Source organism: Anabrus simplex, chromosome 5 (genome assembly GCF_040414725.1).
Source record: "Anabrus simplex isolate iqAnaSimp1 chromosome 5, ASM4041472v1, whole genome shotgun sequence".
Classification (NCBI taxonomy): Eukaryota; Metazoa; Arthropoda; class Insecta; order Orthoptera; family Tettigoniidae; genus Anabrus; species Anabrus simplex.
Window position 1 is genome coordinate 75378893 of NC_090269.1, and position 21130 is coordinate 75400022.

Sequence of the window (21130 nt, forward strand, 5' to 3'; positions counted from 1 at the left end):
ACTAAGTCCCTATCTTGTTAATAAGACGTGAAATTGAAAATAAATAACACGTGGCAAGCAATCCACAACTCAAAAACGATCTCGACCTACGCAATGAAGTTTGGAAAAATAATGATGACTTTCAACACGCGTCTAACATTACGTGAACATCGCCAAAACACTAATCATCACCACCGCAAAAATCCACAATGTAATTCAAGGGTGAAGCCCTCAAATAGCCTACCATCTCATTATTCCAAATATCCATATCCATAAACTATCCAGTGAAGCGAAATTCAATGAATCTACACAGCCAAACTATGGCTTTAAGAACGTTCAATATCTCATCCCACAATGTTTCCGATTTAATGATAAATTATCGTCTCGTAATTTATGAAATTTTCTGAGTGGAAATTTGTCATTACAGTCAAATAACACCAACCGTGTATTCGGAATGCTCTTCTACCCTTGAGGTCGTATACTAAAATATTCATTATGTGACTTTACGTAAACTAGTCACTTGTATTTTACTGCTAAGAGCGACAATCTACAACAGAAATATTTTTCACTGGGGATCTTAACTTGAAATCTTACTGTGCATCACACAATACTCACCTCGAACCAACCTTCACTCGGTCAGCTGTCCCGGATTGTAAGCGGAATATACTACAGCCTGCCTCAGAAATATCACATTTAATATACAGCCTGTCTCAAAAATTCTTCGCCATCAGCAAATATAGCCTGTCTCAAAAATTCATCCTCATCAACAAATATAGCCTGTCTCAAAAATGTACTCTCATCTCCTCTCATGGCGGTATTACACATGAAATATAGGCTTCCTCTGCCTTCAACATCTATACAACTCTTATCTCAACATATCATTCCGAGACAATCCCTTTTCTTCTGTTCCAAGACTTTTCAAACCTCAATCCTTTCGTGACAAACAACTTTTATAAAAACCCTTTTTCATTCTTTTACTACAACTTTCGGACTTCAGGAATACAACACACCGTGATTTCCTATATCACCGACATACACGATGTCACAAAATTTAAGTTCCCATGAATAAATATAACTTTATCGGACTTCACTGGATTTCGAGACACACGCAAACCTTATTGAACATAACTGTTAAATACACTTTTAACATAGAAAAATTTTATCCCGCGGTAAATATTATTATTATTATTATTATTATTATTATTATTATTATTATTATTATTATTCCGACAAAATTTTCTGACTTCATACGATATTCGAAATTAAGACATTCACCACGACTACATTATCGTTGTCACCTTCCTAATTTTACTCAATTTGAACAATATCTCAAAGAACATTAACACATTATTTAAACTTCGCATTTTATGGTTTCTCGACATGAATTTTACAGCCCTGAAGAGTTTCGCATGACGACCAGAAATATAACACATTCGCCTGATAATTATTAAATAGAAATTCGACACACACACTGAACATTTATTGGGACAAACAAATTCTAACTACAACATTGATACAAATATATTTACAGACCTGTAATAGTATTCATCATCCTTGATTCTGGCTGCATTTAGCCAGATGACCTCGTGCTTAGCCTTCCATGGCTACATTTGACATCATCTTCTTATATATATATATATATATATAACTTAAGCTTATTGATTTTACACTAGATGTCGATTAACACCGCAAATACCGCACTTTCTTGGCGTTTAACATGCGACGAGCACGCCTCTCAAATGGCGACTGCCACAGTTTTCCCAGGACCCTGCTGTCGTTTGCACTACTGCTAGCCAGGTGTTCCAAACAGGTAAGAAAATCAGACCTCGCGGCCAGCCTCCAGACTTCACTTTTGACAAATATTAAACGCACATAATTGTAACACAGAGAGAAACTTAGCTACGTATTTTAACCAAATACCTAAACCTTCAAAGTTTTTATCGGCGGCAGTTCAGGGAAATTTCTATCACCTTCTACTTTAATATTCTACTTGAGCCATTGACACGAATATGTAACAAGTTACTTTGAGAACAAAAACCCCGAACTTTCTTGCAGATGAATGACGTGGGCTTCGCCGTTCAGACAATCAGACAGAGTGTGTAAAATATGCGGAGGGAGGTTTCTTTTATACCCTCTGGGATGGACGCCACCCTCTCCACGAGGCTCGATTATGCAATCTGCTAATTCCACATCCCCTGGACCAATTTACTTGAAATTCATTCCATAAGATCGGACAGATTTATAATTAATGATGGTGTTAATTTTATATTTTTCCCATACTTGGAACGGTCGAAATGAATTATTTCTGCCCTGCAGTTTCGCGGCATTTTCGTCATCCATTGGCCTTGGCACGTGTCGCTAATTCGGGAGCAGGACGCAAACTTTTCTCCAGGCTTACCTGCAATTATATTTACCTTGGGGATTCCATCTTCACATATGGTTTATAAATAATTTAGATCCTTTATTCCTGGATTTACCACGTCGCCAAAATCTCTCGTTCTGAAGGATTACTCGAAATTGACAAATTATCCAATACTCGAGATCCACCGAATTATCCCGGTATTTCACGAGCTCGTGGCTCGCTCGTCACGGAGAGTTCGTTCCCACGAGAGAGCGAGGCTCTTGAAATAAAAACATGCCTACTCTCAAAAAGTTGTTTGTAGCTGAAATAAATATTTCGAATTATTAATTTTTTTCATCGTAGAATTATGGGTTCAAACTGAAGTATTTTAACGTCCTCAAGCAACTCCGTTGTTTTAGCAATTTGGAAACACTGATTTGCACAAGACATCCGTATTCATGCGAGATGGATCATGACTAGTATTCGAATGGGTAGAGGTGCTGTGTGCTATTCTACACCGACTGACAGAGCAAATGCAACACCAAGAAGGAGTGGTTCGAAACGGATGAAAGTTGGGGAATAAAAAGAGACGGCACGGACGAATAATTGATGTTTATTTCAAACCGATATGCAGGTTACACAATGCGCACGGCATCGACTCAGTAGGATGTAGGACCACCGCGAGCGGCGATGCACGCAGAAACACGTCGAGGTACAGAGTCAATAAGAGTGCGGATGGTGTCCTGAGGGATGGTTCTCCATTCTCTGTCAACCATTTGCCACAGTTGGTCGTCCGTACGAGGCTGGGGCAGAGTTTGCAAACGGCGTCCAATGAGATCCCACACGTGTTCGATTGGTGAGAGATCCGGAGAGTACGCTGGCCACGGAAGCATCTGTACACCTCGTAGAGTCTGTTGGGAGATGCGAGCAGTGTGTGGGCGGGCATTATCCTGCTGAAACAGACCATTGGGCAGCCCCTGAAGGTACGGGAGTGCCACCGGCCGCAGCACATGCTGCACGTAGCGGTGGGCATTTAACGTGCCTTGAATACGCACTAGAGGTGATGTGGAATCATACGCAATAGCGCCCCAAACCATGATGCCGCGTTGTCTAGCGGTAGGGCGCTCCACAGTTACTGCCGGATTTGACCTTTCTCCACGCCGACGCCACACTTGTCTGCGGTGACTATCACTGACAGAACAGAAGCGTGACTCATCGGAGAACACGACGTTCCGCCATTCCCTCATCCAAGTCGCTCTAGCCCGGCACCATGCCAGGCGTGCACGTCTATGGTAGTCTTCTGAGCGGACGCCGGGAGTGCAGGCCTCCTTCAACCAATCGACGGGAAATTGTTCTTGTCGATATTGGAACAGCCACGGTGTCTTGCACATGCTGAAGAATAGCGGTTGACGTGGCGTGCGGGGCTGCCACCGCTTGGCGGCGGATGCGCCGATCCTCGCGTGCTGACGTCACTCGGGCTGCGCCTGGACCCCTCGCACGTGCCACATGTCCCTGCGCCAACCATCTTCGCCACAGGCGCTGCACCGTGGACACATCCCTATGGGTATCGGCTGCGATTTGACGAAGCGACCAACCTGCCCTTCTCAATCCGATCACCATACCCCTCGTAAAGTCGTCTGTCTGCTGGAAATGCCTCCGTTGACGGCGGCCTGGCATTCTTAGCTATACACGTGTCCTGTGGCACACGACAACACGTTCTACAATGACTGTCGGCTGAGAAATCACGGTACGAAGTGGGCCATTCGCCAACGCCGTGTCCCATTTATCGTTCGCTACGTGCGCAGCACAGCGGCGCATTTCACATCATGAGCATACCTCAGTGACGTCAGTCTACCCTGCAATTGGCATAAAGTTCTGACCACTCCTTCTTGGTGTTGCATTTGCTCTGTCAGTCAGTGTATATTGCCAAAAATGCATTACAGGTCCAGAAGTTATTAACAGGGGAAAATGTGCTAAGTAGGTCAGTGTTTTCTATTTTTTTTTTTTTTCACGAACTGCTATGTGGTATAAAAATATTCCTTATGTGGACCATTCTTTTTCACCATTATAAAGCCGTTTAATTTTAAATAACTGCTGAATTTGTTTCCTCAACAAAGTAAAAATGACTTGGCATTAAATAATTATGAGCATCAGAGACGCAAAGGTGTTTGAAAAACCGTTTCTATCAAATTATTGTCAGCACTGATCAAACACTTACATGCCATTAGTATTGGGGCAATATTTCATCGCGTACATTTCTTAACAATTACATTATAGTTAATTGTTTTCCTTGATTAGGAAAAGTCGATATAGCTAGAATGTTAAGCCACAGAAATATCCTAATCAGTTCCCGGGAAAATGGAGTTGGGAGTGACCTCTGAGTGCGTAACTTCGGAAGCCACACTTCCTGGAAGACGAACAAATGTGACGTTGCCTTGGTTGCCTCTCCTCCATCCTCAGGATTGGCCAAAATCTACGCCCAAACGTTACCTGTTTCCCTTTCCACCCGGAATTCTTCTGATCACGTGTGTATCTTGAATTACTTTATATTTTTGCAGCATTTACTGTACAAGCCACAATTAATATATAAATATGAGTGTAATGTTAATGTAAATTGTATTACTATGTTAAGGATAAAGATACTTTCACACTCACTGTTAAAATTAACTTCGCTATCCAGACGCAGAAGAGCGATATCATTGAGCCTCAGCGGTCTGGACCAACTTGGATGAAGGATCTTCTCTTCGACCCCAACGTAAACTTGCGGGTTGGAACAGTTATCGTTCTCAATACAGTCGCCGAGACGAACCTGCGCCAAACTGAAATGATAATACACACCCAAAAAAGTTGAATACCATAGATTTTTAACACACTAACTTCTTCTACCAACAAAGTATTTTTCATGGAATTCCTATTTTTAATATCATATATGACTGTTTGTTTGTCCAACTCTTGTCCCGTTTCCCTATGGAGTCGGGTATGAAGTGAGATGAATCTGTCATGGCGGGCATTTTATGACCGGATGCCCTTCCTTACATCAACCTCATCAGAGGAGTTAATGAGATGAAATGAATGACGTGATATATGATAGTTGGAAGGGGGAGAGCGAAACCGGTTCCGGCACATAGCCTACTCCTGTCGAATAGCGCCAAGAGGTCTGCCCAAGGCTTAACGTCTCCATCCGACGGACGAATCACCAACAACAGCGATATATGCCCTCACTTCATATGGGCACTGCGGAGAGGTTTGAAATTTAATCCAGGCTTTTGACAGGCAAACTAGTGATTAGAAATTGAATACCACCACCTTCCTTACCCTGCCGACCAACATTCTGATGGTGAATTTTTTCGACCAACGGGACTCGAATCGGCTAACCTCGGTGTCAGACCGTTTAGACTTCAACGCCTTAACAATCATGACCATGTATTGAAAATGAAATGAAATGTCGTATGGCTTTTAGTGCCGGGATATCCCAGGACGGGTTCGGCTCGCCAGGTGCAGGTCTTTCTATTTGACTCCAGTAGGCGACCTGCGCGTAGTGATGAGGATGAAATGATGATGAAGATACCACATACGCCCAGCCCCCGACCCGACCGGGAATCGAACCCGTAACCCTCTGAACCGAAGGCCAGTACGCTGACCGTTCAGCCAACGAGTCGTACATGGCCATGTATTTATTTAGGCCAATGTATTTATTTATTTATTTATTTATTTATTTATTTATTTATTTATTTATTTATTTATTTATTTATTTACGAGTATTTTCTTGCGGGTGCGATGACTCCTGGTTAGGTTTCCGTAGCTTGTAGGTGGGATTTTCAGTGGGATCAGAACGTAATAGCAGCAAGGACATCCGGCGTTGAACCCCCAGCTTATCACAAATTAAATCTCGACGTAATTCTTGGTTCGTTCTTGTCCGCCACTCATCATTTACTCGAATAGGTCCAAAAATGTTCATCAAGAATTTCCTTTCCCATGATCTTAGAATGTCTTCATTTTCACAGTCGCCGTCCAACTACCTTGAACTGTACTGTTGGGAGATCAGACGAATGCACATGCCCGGTGAGGCACGGGGCGAAGGGGTTTTCACCAGCAGAGCCAGTGACGCAACGGTTACCATAGCAACTGTGCTACTATCCAGGCGACTTCTACTGGCAGCTCATCACTCTTGTCAGTTGTAATCCAGCAAACTGCAAAGTGTGAGTCAATGTTTTCGTGTAGCAGATACGAGCAGATAAGAGCCGATCTATCTGGGCAGAACAGGAAGTTCGTGCTTGCAGGCCACATTCCTCATTCTTGCATTCTTCTTATCACTACACAGTACTATAACAGGGCTTTTGTATGAGCGGACGTTCAGTTCCCGAGCACAATAGCATGTATTTAAGCCAAAGCCATCTTCATACAGGACATGAAGACCCCTGGAGGAGTGAAACATAAAGGCTTCCTCTATACATAACGTCGACGCTAAGTGGAATAGTCGGCATGGTAGGGAATGAGGTAGTTTCCCAGCACAGGGCCAGAAAGAGCTTTTCCAGCACGACTGGTTTTATGAGTAGCACCTTTCACGGTATCCAGATGCACTAAAGGCTAGGTCACACTTCGCGATTTTATAGCAGCGAGTCAGCTAGCAACGAGTACTCGCTGTTTAAATCGCTCAGTGTGATTTAAAAAGTCGCTACTCGCTGAAAGCCCGGCGAGAAGGAAAATCGCTGCGAGAAGAGTTGGACATGTTTAACTTTTCTCGCTGCTAGCTAGTCACGTGATCATCCCGCAGGGACTCATCGTCTTGCGTGACAGCGTAATCGCTGATACAGGAAGTGCACAGTAGCGAGAAGTTTTAGCTTAAAACACCTTATAAATATACTTTCCGGTGTTATCATTTAAAATGAGTAATATCAAGTGGTCAGGTGATCAGATAATAACATTTCTGGAGGTTTTACGGAAGTATGAGGCCCTATGGGACGCTTCGACCTGTGATTACATGGAAAGAGATCGTAGAGATAGTGCTTACTCTAATATGATCAGTAAATTACACGAATTGGGATTTACGGTTACGCTAGATGAGGTCAAGAAGAAGATAAAAAATCTAAAAGGCTCATTAGTCTGTTGGAGGCTCCAAGCTGACCCCTCCTTTCTCTCCGGTCTCTCACCCATTTACGTTTTCTTTTTTTTTCTTTTTTTTTTTTTTTCGTCAACACTATCAATAATTCGCGACTGACCTCATGCATTGTAAGTCTCAACAAACGTCTTATAACATTGGTCCGTAATCCAACAGGCGGCATTATTATAAAACACCACGAAAATTACACAAACCTCAGAAAACTAGTCTACTAAAACGCAAAAAAACAATGCTATCACTGTTAGTACCTGTATATACCACCTCACTTGAGTCTTTGTCATGTGACATAAATTCTCGTAGCGATTTTACTAGCAACGAGAATATCGCCAAGTGTGACCTAAATTATTATCCGAAACACTTTTAACCGAAATACTGTTTAACCGAAATGCTGAAATGGTATGTTATGGTTATGACAAAGAGAATGAGTAACGGAATGCGTAGACTCGGACTTTTGACGACTTCCTTCCCTTCTCTATTGCCAACTCAGTTTGTTTTGGCTCTTTCATCATTGCGCTGGTAACTGTCCTTGCAGTGATGGTTGTACCTTTTTTTTTTTTTTTTTTTTTTTTTTTTTTTTTTTTTTTTTTTTTTTGCGAAAACAGGTCGTGAGAACGATAGAAGAAAAATTAGCAGCAGTTAAAAGAATGAACAAGGGTGAGATTTTGCGTACTGTGGCAGCCGCTTTTAGCGTTGGTGTTTCAATTGTTTCTGATCGAGCCAAAATATCCCTTTCAGACCGAGTACGCACAATTGTGCGGGTTCGTATTTTAGTTATCCCTGACCGTATTTGATGTTTTTTCGGCGCTACACCGGACTGCAGTGATTGTGCAGGACACGTGGCGTGTATTTCAATTGATTTTAGTATGCGCTTGACCGCCAGGGCGAAGGAAGAAGAGTTTAAAAAGCACAGTTGATCGGCGAGATGGCAGGAAGCAGTAGTGCCGAAAGTAAGTATTTATTTACTGCGTTTATATTAATCTAGAAGCTTTACTGAATACCGGAATATATTCAATGAAGTGTGTACTTTGGTTAGTGAACGTAAATTTTGAAGCTACACCATCGTACGTGATACAACGAGGTTTTGAATTTTGATACGCACAATTGTGTGGGTCCTGTTTTTCGGATGTTAGTTTTTATTTTGTAAAATAAAATATTAATATGTGTATTGAGGAGCATTTTAGTCAGTTCTTGACGTACAAACAAAAATTCACATCACCAGTTTTCTTTCAGGTCTGAAAGGGATATAAAATAACTATGAAGAGCATACTTCAAAAACGTCCAAAGAGAAAACAATGAAAGCCCGTTAAAATTAGAAAGTAAAGGAGGCTCTGTTTTTAGGGTTCACGCAGCAGACAAAAGGGGATACAATATAGCACAAGTTGGTAAGGCCCTGGATGTCAAGCGATATAAGCACTATTCCCATCAGCTGGTGTGACAGAGAGAGCAGGCCGAGTGTGAGAGAGTAGACAGTGAACACGCTGTTGCTATCTCTCTCTCCCTTCGCTATAAACAACGTTGCTTTAGCACTTACCATTACTTAACACACAGAGATAATTTACCTCCGATAAGATAGATTATCATATACATACATTATCATTATAGACTGTTATGCCTTTCAGCGTTCAGTCTGCAAGCCTCTGAATTTACTAAACGTCGCCACAATCCTCGATTTGCAACTAAGTTAGTGCTGTGGCCACATTTAGTTCTATACCTCTTATCTTTAAATCGTTAGAAACTGAGTCTAACCATCGTCATCTTCGTCTACCTCTACTTCTTTTACCCTCCATAACAGATCGATTATTTTCCTAGGTAACCTATCCTCCTCCATTCGCCTCACATGACCCCACCACCGAAGACGGTTTATGCGTACAACTTCATCCATTGAGTTCATTCCTAAATTAGCCTTTATCTTCTCATTCCAAAAAACTCCTGCCATTGTTCCCACCTGTTTGTACCAGCAATCATCCTCGCTTCTTTCATGTCTGTTACTTCTAACTTATGAATAAGATATCCTGAGTCCGCCCAGCTTTCGCTCCCGTAAAGCAAAGTTGGTCTGAAAATAGATCGATGTAAAGATAGTTTCGTCTGGGAGCTGACTTCTTTCTTACAGAATACTGTTGATCGCAACTGCGAGCTCACTGCATTAGCTTTACTACACCTTAATTCAATCTCACTTGTTATATTACCATCCTGGGAGAACGCACAGCCTAAATACTTGAAATTATCGACCTGTTCTAGCTTTGTATCACCAATCTGACATTCAATTCTGTTGAATTTCTTACCTACTGACATCAATTTAGTCTTCGAGAGGCTAATTTTCATACCATACTCATTGCAACTACTTTCAAGTTGCAAGATATTAGACTGCAGGCTTTTGGCACATTCTGCCATTAAGACCAAATCGTCAGCATAGGCCAGACTGCTTACTACATTTCCACCTAACTGAATCCCTCCCTGCCATTTTATACCTTTCAGCAGATGACCCATGTAAACTACGAACAGCAATGGTGAAAGATTACAGCCTTGTCTAACCCCTGTAAGTACCCTGAACCAAGAACTCATTCCACCATCAATTCTCACTGAAGCCCAATTGTCAACATAAATACCTTTGATTGATTTTAATAATCTACCTTTAATTCCATAGTCCCCCAGTATGGCGAACATCGTTTCCCTCGGTACCCTGTCATATGCTTTCTCTAGATCTACGAAACATAAACACAACTGCCTATTCCTCTCGTAGCATTTTTCGATTACCTGGCGCACACTGAAAATCTGATCCTAACAGCCTCTCTGTGGTCTGAAACCACACTGGTTTTCATCTAACTTCCTCTCAACGACTGATCGCACCCTCCCTGTGAATACTTTGCCTGGTATACTAATCAATGAGATACCTCGATAGTTGTTGCAATCCTTCCTGTTCCCTTGCTTATAGATAGGTGTAATTACTGCTTTTGTCCAATCTTAAGGTACCTTACCAACACTCCACGCTAATTTCACTACTCTATGAAGCCATTTCATCCCTGCCTTCCCACTATACTTCACCATTTCAGGTCTAATTTCATCTATTCCTGCTGCCTTATGACAATGGAGTTTATTTACCATCCTTTCCACTACCTCAAGCATAATTTCACCAGCATAATTTTCCTCCTCCCTATGAGCTTGGCTGTTTGCAACACCACCAGAATGATTACCTTTTACATTGAGAAGATGTTCAAAATATTCCCTCCACCTCTCCAGTGATTCCCTGGGATCTATTATAAGTTCACCTAAATTACTCAAAACACTGTTCATTTTCTTTTTCCCTCCCTTCCTAAGATTCTTTATTACTGTCCAGAAAGGTTTCCCTGCTGCTTGACCTAGACTTTCCAGGTTGTTACCAGAATCTTCCCATGACTTCTTTTTGGATTCAACAACTATTTGTTTCGCTCTGTTTCTTTCATCTACGTACAAATCCCTGTCTACCTCGGCCCTCGTTTGGAGCCATTTCTGATAAGCCTTCTTTTTACGTTTACAGGCTGCTCTCACTTCATCATTCTACCAAGATGTTCGCCTTTTCCCATCTTTACACACAGTTGTTCCTAGGCATTCCCTTGCTGTTTCTACTACAGCATCCCTGTATGCCACCCATTCACTTTCTATATCCTAAACCTGCTTACTGTCTTCTGTTCGAAACTTCTCACTAATCATATCCATGTACTTCTGTCTAATTTCCGCATCCTGGAAATTTTCTACCCTTATTCGTTTACAGACAGATTTCACTTTATCTACCCTAGGCCTAGAGATACTTAGTTCACTACAGATCAGACTGTGGTCTGTATCATCGAAAAATCCGCGAAAAAGTCGTGCATTCCTAACAGATTTCCTGAATTCAAAGTCTGTTAAGATATAGTCTATTATGGATCTGGTACTCCTAGCCTCCCATGTGTAGCGGTGAACAGCCTTTTGCTTGAATAATGTATTCGTAACTGCTAAACCCATACTATCACAGAAGTCCAGCAAACGCTTACCATTCCCATTAACTTCCATATCTTCCCAACATTTACCCACCACCCTTTCGTATCCTTCAGTTCTACTTCCAATTCTCGCATTGAAATCGCCCATTAGCACTATTCTGTCCTTGCTATTGACTCTGACCACGATGTCACTCAATGCTTCATAAAACTTGTCAACTTCATCATCATCTGCATCCTCACATGGTGAATACACTGTGACAATTCTCGTTCTAATTCCTCCAACTGCCAAATCTACCCATATCATTCGCTCATTTACGTGCCTAACAGAAACTATGTTGCGTGCAATGGTATTCCTGATAAACAGCCCTACCCCATACTCTGCCCTTCCCTTTCTAACACCCGTCAAGTACACTTTATAATCTCCTATCTCTTCCTCGTTATCTCCCTGCACCGGAATATCACTTACTCCTAGCACATCCAGATGCATCCTCTTAGCTGACTCAGCCAGTTCTTTCTTTCTTTCTTTCTTTCTTTCTTTCTTTCTTTCTTCCATAAGCCCCATTAATATTGATAGCTTCCCATCGAATTCCATTTCGTTCGCCAAGTTGTTTCCAAAGAGTCCCTCGCCTGTCAAATGGGAGTGGGACTCCGTTACTCCCATAGGTCCGAGGATTGCTTAAAATGTTCTGAGCTCGGTAAATTCATGAAGCAGGATGCTACCCTACTTACACATAGTCCAAGTGAGGATGTCTCCTCTAACGGGTTATGGACCACCGGTAGATTGTATAGCCCTAGCCGCCTGAGCACAAGGAGGGCCACGACTCAGAATATGTCCGAGATGCCCACTCCCATTCCATAGCAACTGGTATCCCGACACTGAGGACCACTTACTAGGCCACTCAGCCGTTGCCCATGGTTCACGAACTAGGACATGACTACAGCAACCCATGCCATGAACCATTATATTATTATTATTATTATTATTATTATTATTATTATTATTATTATTATTATTATTATTATTATTATTATTATTATTATTATTATTATTATTATTATTATTATTATTATTCGGCAACATTGGGCATTCTTCACTTCCACTAGCTCGTGACGGGATACTCCTCTGTACAGATTAGATATCTATTGGTCTTGCATGACAAAGAACAGATGGGTAGGAAGGAATTACTTCAAGTTCATATTTCTTTCGAGGTTTGACTTGGAGATGCCAAACTCTAGTTTGGGTTCATTACAATACTTAGTTAACAATGTATATGTAAAAATTACATTTTAATTACTATTCGAAATTTTGGTTATCCTACTATTCATTTTTCCCAGAAAGTTTAGGGACACACTATAATTTGGACATAGGTGACCCTTTCGTTATTATATTAAGAAGGAAGCCATACTTTCCAGTCTCGACTTTGTAAAATGTAACTTAAAAGCTTTAAATTCTGTCAAACACACTAGTTCAATTTAATGAATAACACTATGACATACCCGTAAAAAATAGTGTGTATTTAGTGTGTAGTTTTACAAGTATATCATAGTGTTACGAGTATATAATGAACTTGAGTATTTGACAGACTGAATGAAAAACTTTTAAGTTTTTTTTTACTTATTATATTGGGTTAAATAACAGTGTTTTAATTAACAATGGGAAACTAGTATTTGTTTGGTCCAAACTAGACCTTTCTACGGCAATGTTTACTCCTAGAAATTGTTACAGATTTCTAAGCAAACAGTTTTTTAAAACATTTTGACAATAAAGTGCAAAAAAATGAATAACTGTGATGCAATTTTGACTCATTGTTGGATTGTTTCTAACGCATTATATTTTAAGTTAGCAAGGACGAAATGTGCCCTAAAAATGATTTCACAAACGGCCAAACATTTTCTGAGCTTTTTCTAGAGAAACGAGAGAGGAAATTATGATATAAGTTTTTTGGTATAACTTTCGAATGGAAGCACCTAATGCACACAGAATCTGTCTGCCCTACAAAGTGGATTCCAAGGAATGCTACTGTGCAATAAAGTTAATGTATAATGTAGATATAATGTGTTATTAGATGAAAGAAAAGAGGGGGGAGGGGCTTAATAGCCAGTATAATTAAGCCGACTATCGTTGGGCGCGTGATGGTTTAAGATCCCTTGAAAGAAAACTAGACATCTGACAGATAGTACTGTATCAATGTAACTAGAATATTAACAAACTGTATTAGGTAAAAATGGGCATAAACAAAACAGAATAACTCTCCTCTAATTTCTCTATAAATGAACAAAGTGTAACGTCTTCGAATCAAGAATGAAGTGGCTTCAAATATTCTATATCGGTCATACATGACGAAGCAGATATAGATATCACTAATACCGTAGTTTGAAATGTGGCTAAGCAGAATGCTTAAACAAACATCATCTAGAGTTCTGTGTGATAAGAAGCTCCTACTCCATCTGAAAACTGCCTATATAAAGTAAAGTTATACTGTGCAATTCTGAATGCTGGACTGCTATGAAGAAGGACGAACAGAGATAAGGATGCTGAGATGGAAGCATGGAGTGATTCGAGTGGACAAAAACAACCAGTCTCTAACTGCAAAGTAGATTGTACACCAGAGCCTCTCAAACGCCCAAAATCTCACGCGTGCAAATCGAGGCGCAAGAGCTTTGTGCACTGTGCATCGCTCCCGCTCGGCGCGGCTCGGACCAACGCTTCGTCTCTGGGCTACTCGGCTAAGCTCGGCTCAACTCTGCTCAATTCGGCTCGGATTTGGAGCGCTGCGCAGCAAGTGAGGAAGAGGGAGACAGGCATGGGGAAAGAGATAGACAGCGCTATTGCTCCAAATCGAGGAGTGGGGATCTGCACTCTGGGAAACCAAGCGAAGTCGTCTTTTGCACCGTGCACAGTGCATGCACCAAGCGCATGCACCCTGAGAGGCCCTGGTGTACACGATCTCAGTGACTGCTGTGACAGTTGGACCGCGACCGACGTCCAGCGGCTGGAAAGACAGCTATCGCAGTTTACACTGCACCAACGACAGCAAAGATAGCCGAAGGTGGACGAGCTGGCATCAAAATGTCTGAGAAGAGAAGAGCTTTAATTCAAAACACAGAAAGATATTTTGCTCTGGTGTTGTGTGAAGAGCTATTGGAATTTTATTGCTAATTGAAGAAAGTGGGGGAAACGGAATAACAATATGGGTACGAGGATAACTGCATTTAAAAATAACTCTGGGAGCATCCGCAGGTATTGTAAGAGAGCTAAAGTATATTATCAAGAAGCTCAGGAATATAAAGATGTGATACGGCTTACATCACCTCAGTTTGAGGATCTACTAGGTTTAATGACGCCAATTATTACATGCTCTGATACTTGGATGCACGATATACTGGTAACAAGAGTGAAGTTAGAAAGTACTCTAGATTCAGGAACACCGGGCGAGTTGGCCGTGCGCGTAGAGGCGCTCGGCTGTGAGCTTGCATCCGGGAGACAGTAGGTTCGAATCCCACTGTCGGCAGCCCTGAAGATGGTTTTCCGTGGTTTCCCATTTTCACACCAGGCAAATGCTGGGGCTGTACCTTAATTAAGGCCACGGCCGCTTCCTTCCAACTCCTAGGCCTTTCCTATCCCATCGTCGCTATAAGACCTATCTGTGTCGGTGCGACGTAAAGCCTCTAGAAAAAAAAAAAAAAAAAAAGCAAAGCAAGATTCAGGAACCACTTTTTCAATCCTCCGTGTCATATACAGGGTGAAGCGAAATTCGCGCGCTCGGGCGATATATATATAATATAATTAATGAATATCCTCTTCGGTTTTCACGAGGCATCAACTGTCACGCCGACTGCCATCATGATAAATTAGGCAAAACACTCATTTCAGAGATACTTCAAGAAAATCGGTTGAAGCAATACTTGAGGAATACGTGACGCAAAGAGTGGCGAAAATGACAGTACAAGGTGTACTATTGGCAGGAAGACTCAAATTAAGATGGAAAGTTGGGATACAAGAAGACCTGAAAGCAATAATTCAAGGCTGATCCTGATGGAGTCCAAGCTGGTGGAAAGCAACATGGAAGTTCGATGCTACCATGCTTCATATCAATTTACAACTTTCGTAAAGTCTTCTTCGAGTTCGTGGAATTCTCTACTGTACAGATCATGTCATTGCCCCAACGAATTACCCAGCAACTCATTTCTGGTGAACCCTAGGTTCGTAGTTCTTCCCAGAAGTGGACATTTTTCGACTTCTTTCCAGACGTACCGGGAACACTATTAACCCCTCGGTTATTATTTGTTTTCTTCTTTTCGTGTTGGCCATCTGAAAACCACATTAATTGGCATCAGCTTTGTTTCTTCTGGTCTTTCTCTTCGTCCAATATTAATTCATGCTCATAGTTTCCAACCTTCCTCACTCTTCTGTTCATGATGATTTTGTCCTGGACCTAGTTATGTCCTGAAAACCTGTGCAAGTCTGTATTTTTATTTAAAAATCACCCTGCTGTATATCTCTAGTTCCTGTATTCCCATTTCTTCTAGAACCCATTGTACCTCTTGAATCCGGCGTACTTTGGTTCTCGTGTTCATAAGAAACTGTATTATTTGCGGTGTTAACCTCCCCATATCCATTCTCAGGATGTGTCGGAAGACACGCTCCTTATATTCCGGATGATGTCCGAAAGTGTCTCTACCTTGATATACAGCTCTTCGGTTATTATTTATTTGAAGTTTTAGAATAGATACTACTACTAAACTGTTTTAATTCCTAGAGGGTAACGACCTCTCTCAGGACAGGATAAACGTTGCGGTGATTTGAAGTGCGGAAAAGGTGCAAAGGGGAGCGGCTGTGGCCTATAAAAGGAACTGCCCCGGCATTTGCCTCAGTGAGAAGAATGGACAACCACGGAAAGTATTCTTAGGACAGCCGACGGTGGGACCAGCCCACCGCCTCCCGAATGCAGAGCTGTAAAGTCGCGGCTATTGTTAGCCGAAATTAATCTGCTCGGTGGAATTAACTTGCCGAGATAGACAATGCAACTTACTATAGAACCTGTGACTGAACATGCATTATTGCTATTAAAATGGTAAATATTTGCATTTAATAATAGTGCTCATTATTTGATTCTTTAGGATGTTAAATTTAATTTATTTTTTTCTATTTTTGAGGGGGAAAATAGGACAAGATAAGTGATGCTTACGTTTGTGGTGGAAGGTCGGCACATCCACCAGATGTCAGCACATACCGACTATTGATGAGTGCACCACTGCATTTGAAGAACTTCTTCCTAGGAACTGGAAAACGAAAAAGAACCCATCAATCAATCAATCAATAAATCAATCAATACTGATCTGCATTTAGGGCAGTCGCCCAGGTGGCAGATTCCCTATCTGTTGCTTTCCTAGCCTTTTCCGAAATGATTTCAAAGAAATTGGAAATTTATTGAACATTTCCCTTGGTAAGTTATTCCAATCCCTAACTCCCCTTCCTATAAATGAATATTTGCCCCAGTTTGTCCTCTTGAATTCCAACTTTATCTTCATATTGTGATCTTTCCTACTCTTATAAAAGCCATTCAAACTTATTCGTCTACTAATGTCATTCCACGCAATCTCTCCGCTGACAGCTCGGAACATACCACTTAGTCGAGCAGCTCTTCTTCTTTCTCTCAATTCTTCCCAACACAAACATTGCAACATTTTTGTAACGCTACTCTTTTGTCGGAAATCACCCAGAACAAATCGAGCTGCTTTTCTTTGGATTTTTTCCAGTTCTTGAATCAGGTAATCCTGGTGAGGGTCCCATACACTGGAAACATACTCTAGTTGGGGTCTTACCAGAGACAAATATGCCCTCTCCTTTACATCCTTACTACAACCCCTAAACACCCTCATAACCATGTGCAGAGATCGGTACCCTTTATTTACAATCCCATTTATGTGATTACCCCAATGAAGATCTTTCCTTATATTAACACCTAGATACTTACAATGGTCCCCAAAAGGAACTTTCACCCCATCTACGCAGTAATTAAAACTGAGAGGACTTTGTGAAACTCACAACCTGGCTTTTAACCCCGTTTATCAACATACCATTGCCTGCTGTCCATCTCACAACATTTTCGAGGTCACGTTGCAGTTGCTCACAATCTTGTAACTTATTTATCACTCTATAGAGAATAACATCATCCGCAAAAAGCCTTACCTCCGATTCCACTCCTTTACTCATATCATTTATATATATAAGAAAACATAAAGGTCCGATAACACTGCCCTGAGGAACTCCCCTCTCAACAATTACAGGGTCAGACAAAACTTCACCTACTCTAACTCTCTGAGATCTATTTTCTAGAAATATAGCAACCCAATCAGTCACTCTTTTGTCTAGTCCAATTGCACTCATTTTTGCCAGTAGTCTCCCATGATCCACCCTATCAAATGCTTTAGACAGGTCAATCGCGATACAGTCCATTTGACCTCCAGAATCCAAGATATCTGCTATATCTTGCTGGAATCCTACAAGTTGAGCTTCAGTGGAATAATCTTTCCTAAAACCGAATTGCCTTCTATTGAACCAGTTATTAATTTCACAAACATGTCTAATATAATCAGAAAGAATGCCTTCCCAAAGCTTACATACAATGCATGTCAAACTTACTGGCCTGTAATTTTCAGCTTTATGTCTATCACCCTTTCCTTTATACACAGGGGCTACTATAGCAACTCTCCATTCATCTGGTATAGCTCCTCCGACCAAACAATAATCAAATAAGTACTTCAGATATGGTACTATATCCCAACCCATTGTCTTTAGTATATCCCCAGAAATCTGATCAATTCCAGCCGCTTTTCTAGTTTTCAACTTTTGTATCATCATCATAATCACCACCTTGATCACATGTGTAAAGAAATATTAAGAATCCCTCACCAACTCCTATCAGCTGCTTTATATTTGGATTTCAAGAAGAAAAGATCAGCATTTACAATGAAGAAAGTATAGTCCTGACGCCTGAAAACAGAATGACGGTGTTTGTAGGCAAAGGAAATATATTAATATGGAGACTAACCAAACCCTTGCTCTTCCTTACATGCGAGAAAGTAATAGTGAGTCGATTTATGGAGAGCAGATGTGCAAGAGAGGCAATGGTTGTGATTATAGTGTTAAAGGAAAGTAGAACTAGGCGACCCATTTCCTCTTAGCAGTAATTAGAAGAAAGAAAGGGAAGAGCTCCGACCCTTTGGAAAACAAAGGGAAGGAAAATGCCACGAAGGGCGTGACATTAAAAGACTCCGTAGGCTTAATAAATGTAATATGTCGTAATCGGGAGATAGTGGGTTTGAGCCCCACTGTCGGCAGCCCTGAAGATGGTTTTCCGTGGTTTCCCATTTTCACACCAGGCAAATGCCGGGGCTGTGCCTTAATTAAGGCCACGGCCGCTTCCTTCCACTTCCTAGGCCTCTCCTATCCCATCGTCGCCATAAGACCGATCTGTGTCGGCGCGACGTAAAGCAAATAGCAAGTAGCAATGTAATATGTCAAGGTCGGAAGAGAATAAGGTTGACCGAAGGAGGTCAGTATGAGAAGATTAAAGGGAGGAGCCTGGCACAAGTAAGCGGAAACAGTGTTAGCTTCAGCTCAGGGCCTCCTGGTTGCCAACCTACACTCCCAAGTAATGAGCTTCTAGAGGGGGGTGTATGAAAGACATAATTTTTATACACTTGTTCTAAAAATAGTCAGGATTTCTCACATTTACAGAGTTAGCAATCTCGCTGAAGTTCGGAGAAAAAGATCTACAGTTCACAAATCGAAGATCTATTACAGTTGACGGGAAAGCAGTGTACAAGTGTTGCATATGAAGGCAATCTCGCGCTTATTTCGTAGGTATAAAATTACTCCAACCTCGCTACTTGTCATATCCTTTTAAATTCTTGAGTAATATTTTCACAAGAATTGTAATAAGCAACTTCTTTTCAGTGTCTCAAACTACTAGACGCTGATCTTCTCCCATTGCCTTCCAAGTTCAACCGCTTCCTGGGACATACGGAATATAATGGTAAAGTTATTTGTTTAAAGTGTGTTGTTGGGGTTTTTTTTTATTTGCTTTACGTCGCACCGACACAGATAGGTCTTATGGTGACGACGGGACAGGGAAGGGCTAGGAGTGGGAATGAAGTGGCCGTGGCCTCAATTAAGGTACAGCCCCAGCATTTGCCTGGTGTGAAAATGGGAAACCACGTAAAACCATCTTCAGGGCTGCCGATAGTGGGGTTCGAACCTACTATCTCCCGAATACCGCATACTGGCCGCACTTAAGCGACTGCAGCTATCGAGCTCGGTATATATTGGTTTTAATAGAACGTGTTTCTGTATTTTTGTAGGGCGCCTCAATCTTCCTGTTTTGGCAGCGATTGCAGTATAAATGAGATATATACAGGGTATTTCCGGGCTGATGATACAAACTTTCAGGGAGAATGGAGAAGGGCAAATGTATTAATTTGAGATGAGGAGCCCAGGTTCGGAAACAACTGAGTCGAAACTTATAAGCCAAGTTTGTTGTGGATCGGGCGAGTTGGCCGTGCGGTTAGGAGCGCACGGTTGTGAGCTTGCATCCGGGAGATAGTGGGTTCGAATCCCGCTGTCGGCAGCCCTGAAGTTGGATTTCCGTATTTTCCCATTTTCACACCAGGCAAATGCTGGGCCTGTACCTTAATTAAGGCCATGTCCACTTCCTTCTCACTCCTAGCCATTTCCTATCCCATCGTCGCCATAAGACCTATCTGTGTTGGTGCGACGTAAAGCCACTAGCAAAAAAAAAAGTTTGTTGTGGGATACTAAGTGGCAATGGAATACGAGAACCTACGAATAGTCGTTTGAACGATGTAATAAATTGGTTTATTAACATGTACTAGCCAACCTGACCAACATACAGGCGTTTTCCGTCGTCAGAAAGTGCGTGCTTTGACGACATCGGACGTCGCGTCGTGTTCGGCCAGTGGTTACTGCAGCGCTGTATGTCTATCTTAACTTTCTTGCGTGTGCATTTTTCTCGCATGAAGCCTGTTTCACCAGCGACGGAATGCTGAATAGTCGCAACAGTCATGTATGGGCCGTTGATAATCCCAACGCTACAAGTGACAACTCAGATTTACAGTGAACTTGCGGGTGGACATAGTTAATGATTATTGTATCTAATCGGTCCGTATCTCCTGACGAGAATTCTCGTGCCTTTGACATTATTCGAACGACACCGAGATTTTTCCAGCGGTACGACAGAACTAAGTGTGACGATGTTATGGCTGCATCGAAGCTGAATGGCGTCAATTTGAGGAACTGTTGTGAATGTAGCAGCTTATGAAAGCTAGGGTACGCCAATTTGAGCAAGTATTTAAATGTAGAAGCTTGTGAAAGCTAGGGTACGCCAATTTAAACAACTGTTGTAAATGAAGCACCTTGTGAAAGCTAGGGGACGCCAAGGTGAACAAGTGTTTAAATGTAGCAACTTGTGAAAGCTGAGAGACGTCAATTTGAACAACTGTTGTAAATGTAGCAGCTTGTGAAAGCTAGGGTACGCCAATTTGAGCAAGTGTTTAAATGTAGCAGCTTGTGAAAGCTAGGGTACGCCAATTTAAACACGTGTTTAAATGTAGCATCTTGTGAAAACTGGAGGACGCCAATTTGAGCAAGTATTTAAATGTAGCAGCTTGTGAGAACTGGAGGACGCCAATTTGAGCAACTATTTAAAGGTAGCA

At 41.6% G+C, this 21130-nt stretch overlaps 1 protein-coding gene across 5 annotated transcripts in view; it reads right to left on the reverse strand.

The window, feature by feature from the left end:
- LOC136874486 (melanization protease 1) overlaps positions 1 to 21130 on the reverse strand; it is a 186204-nt gene that overhangs the window by 72829 nt on the left and 92245 nt on the right. For all 5 annotated transcript variants that reach the window (XM_067148116.2, XM_067148114.2, XM_067148115.2 and 2 more), the window contains exons 4-5: positions 16582 to 16675; positions 4976 to 5139 (exon numbers count right to left, since the gene is read on the reverse strand). In XM_067148116.2, the coding sequence (XP_067004217.2) occupies positions 4976 to 5139; positions 16582 to 16675 (258 nt within the window). The remainder of the gene's footprint in view (positions 1 to 4975; positions 5140 to 16581; positions 16676 to 21130) is intronic.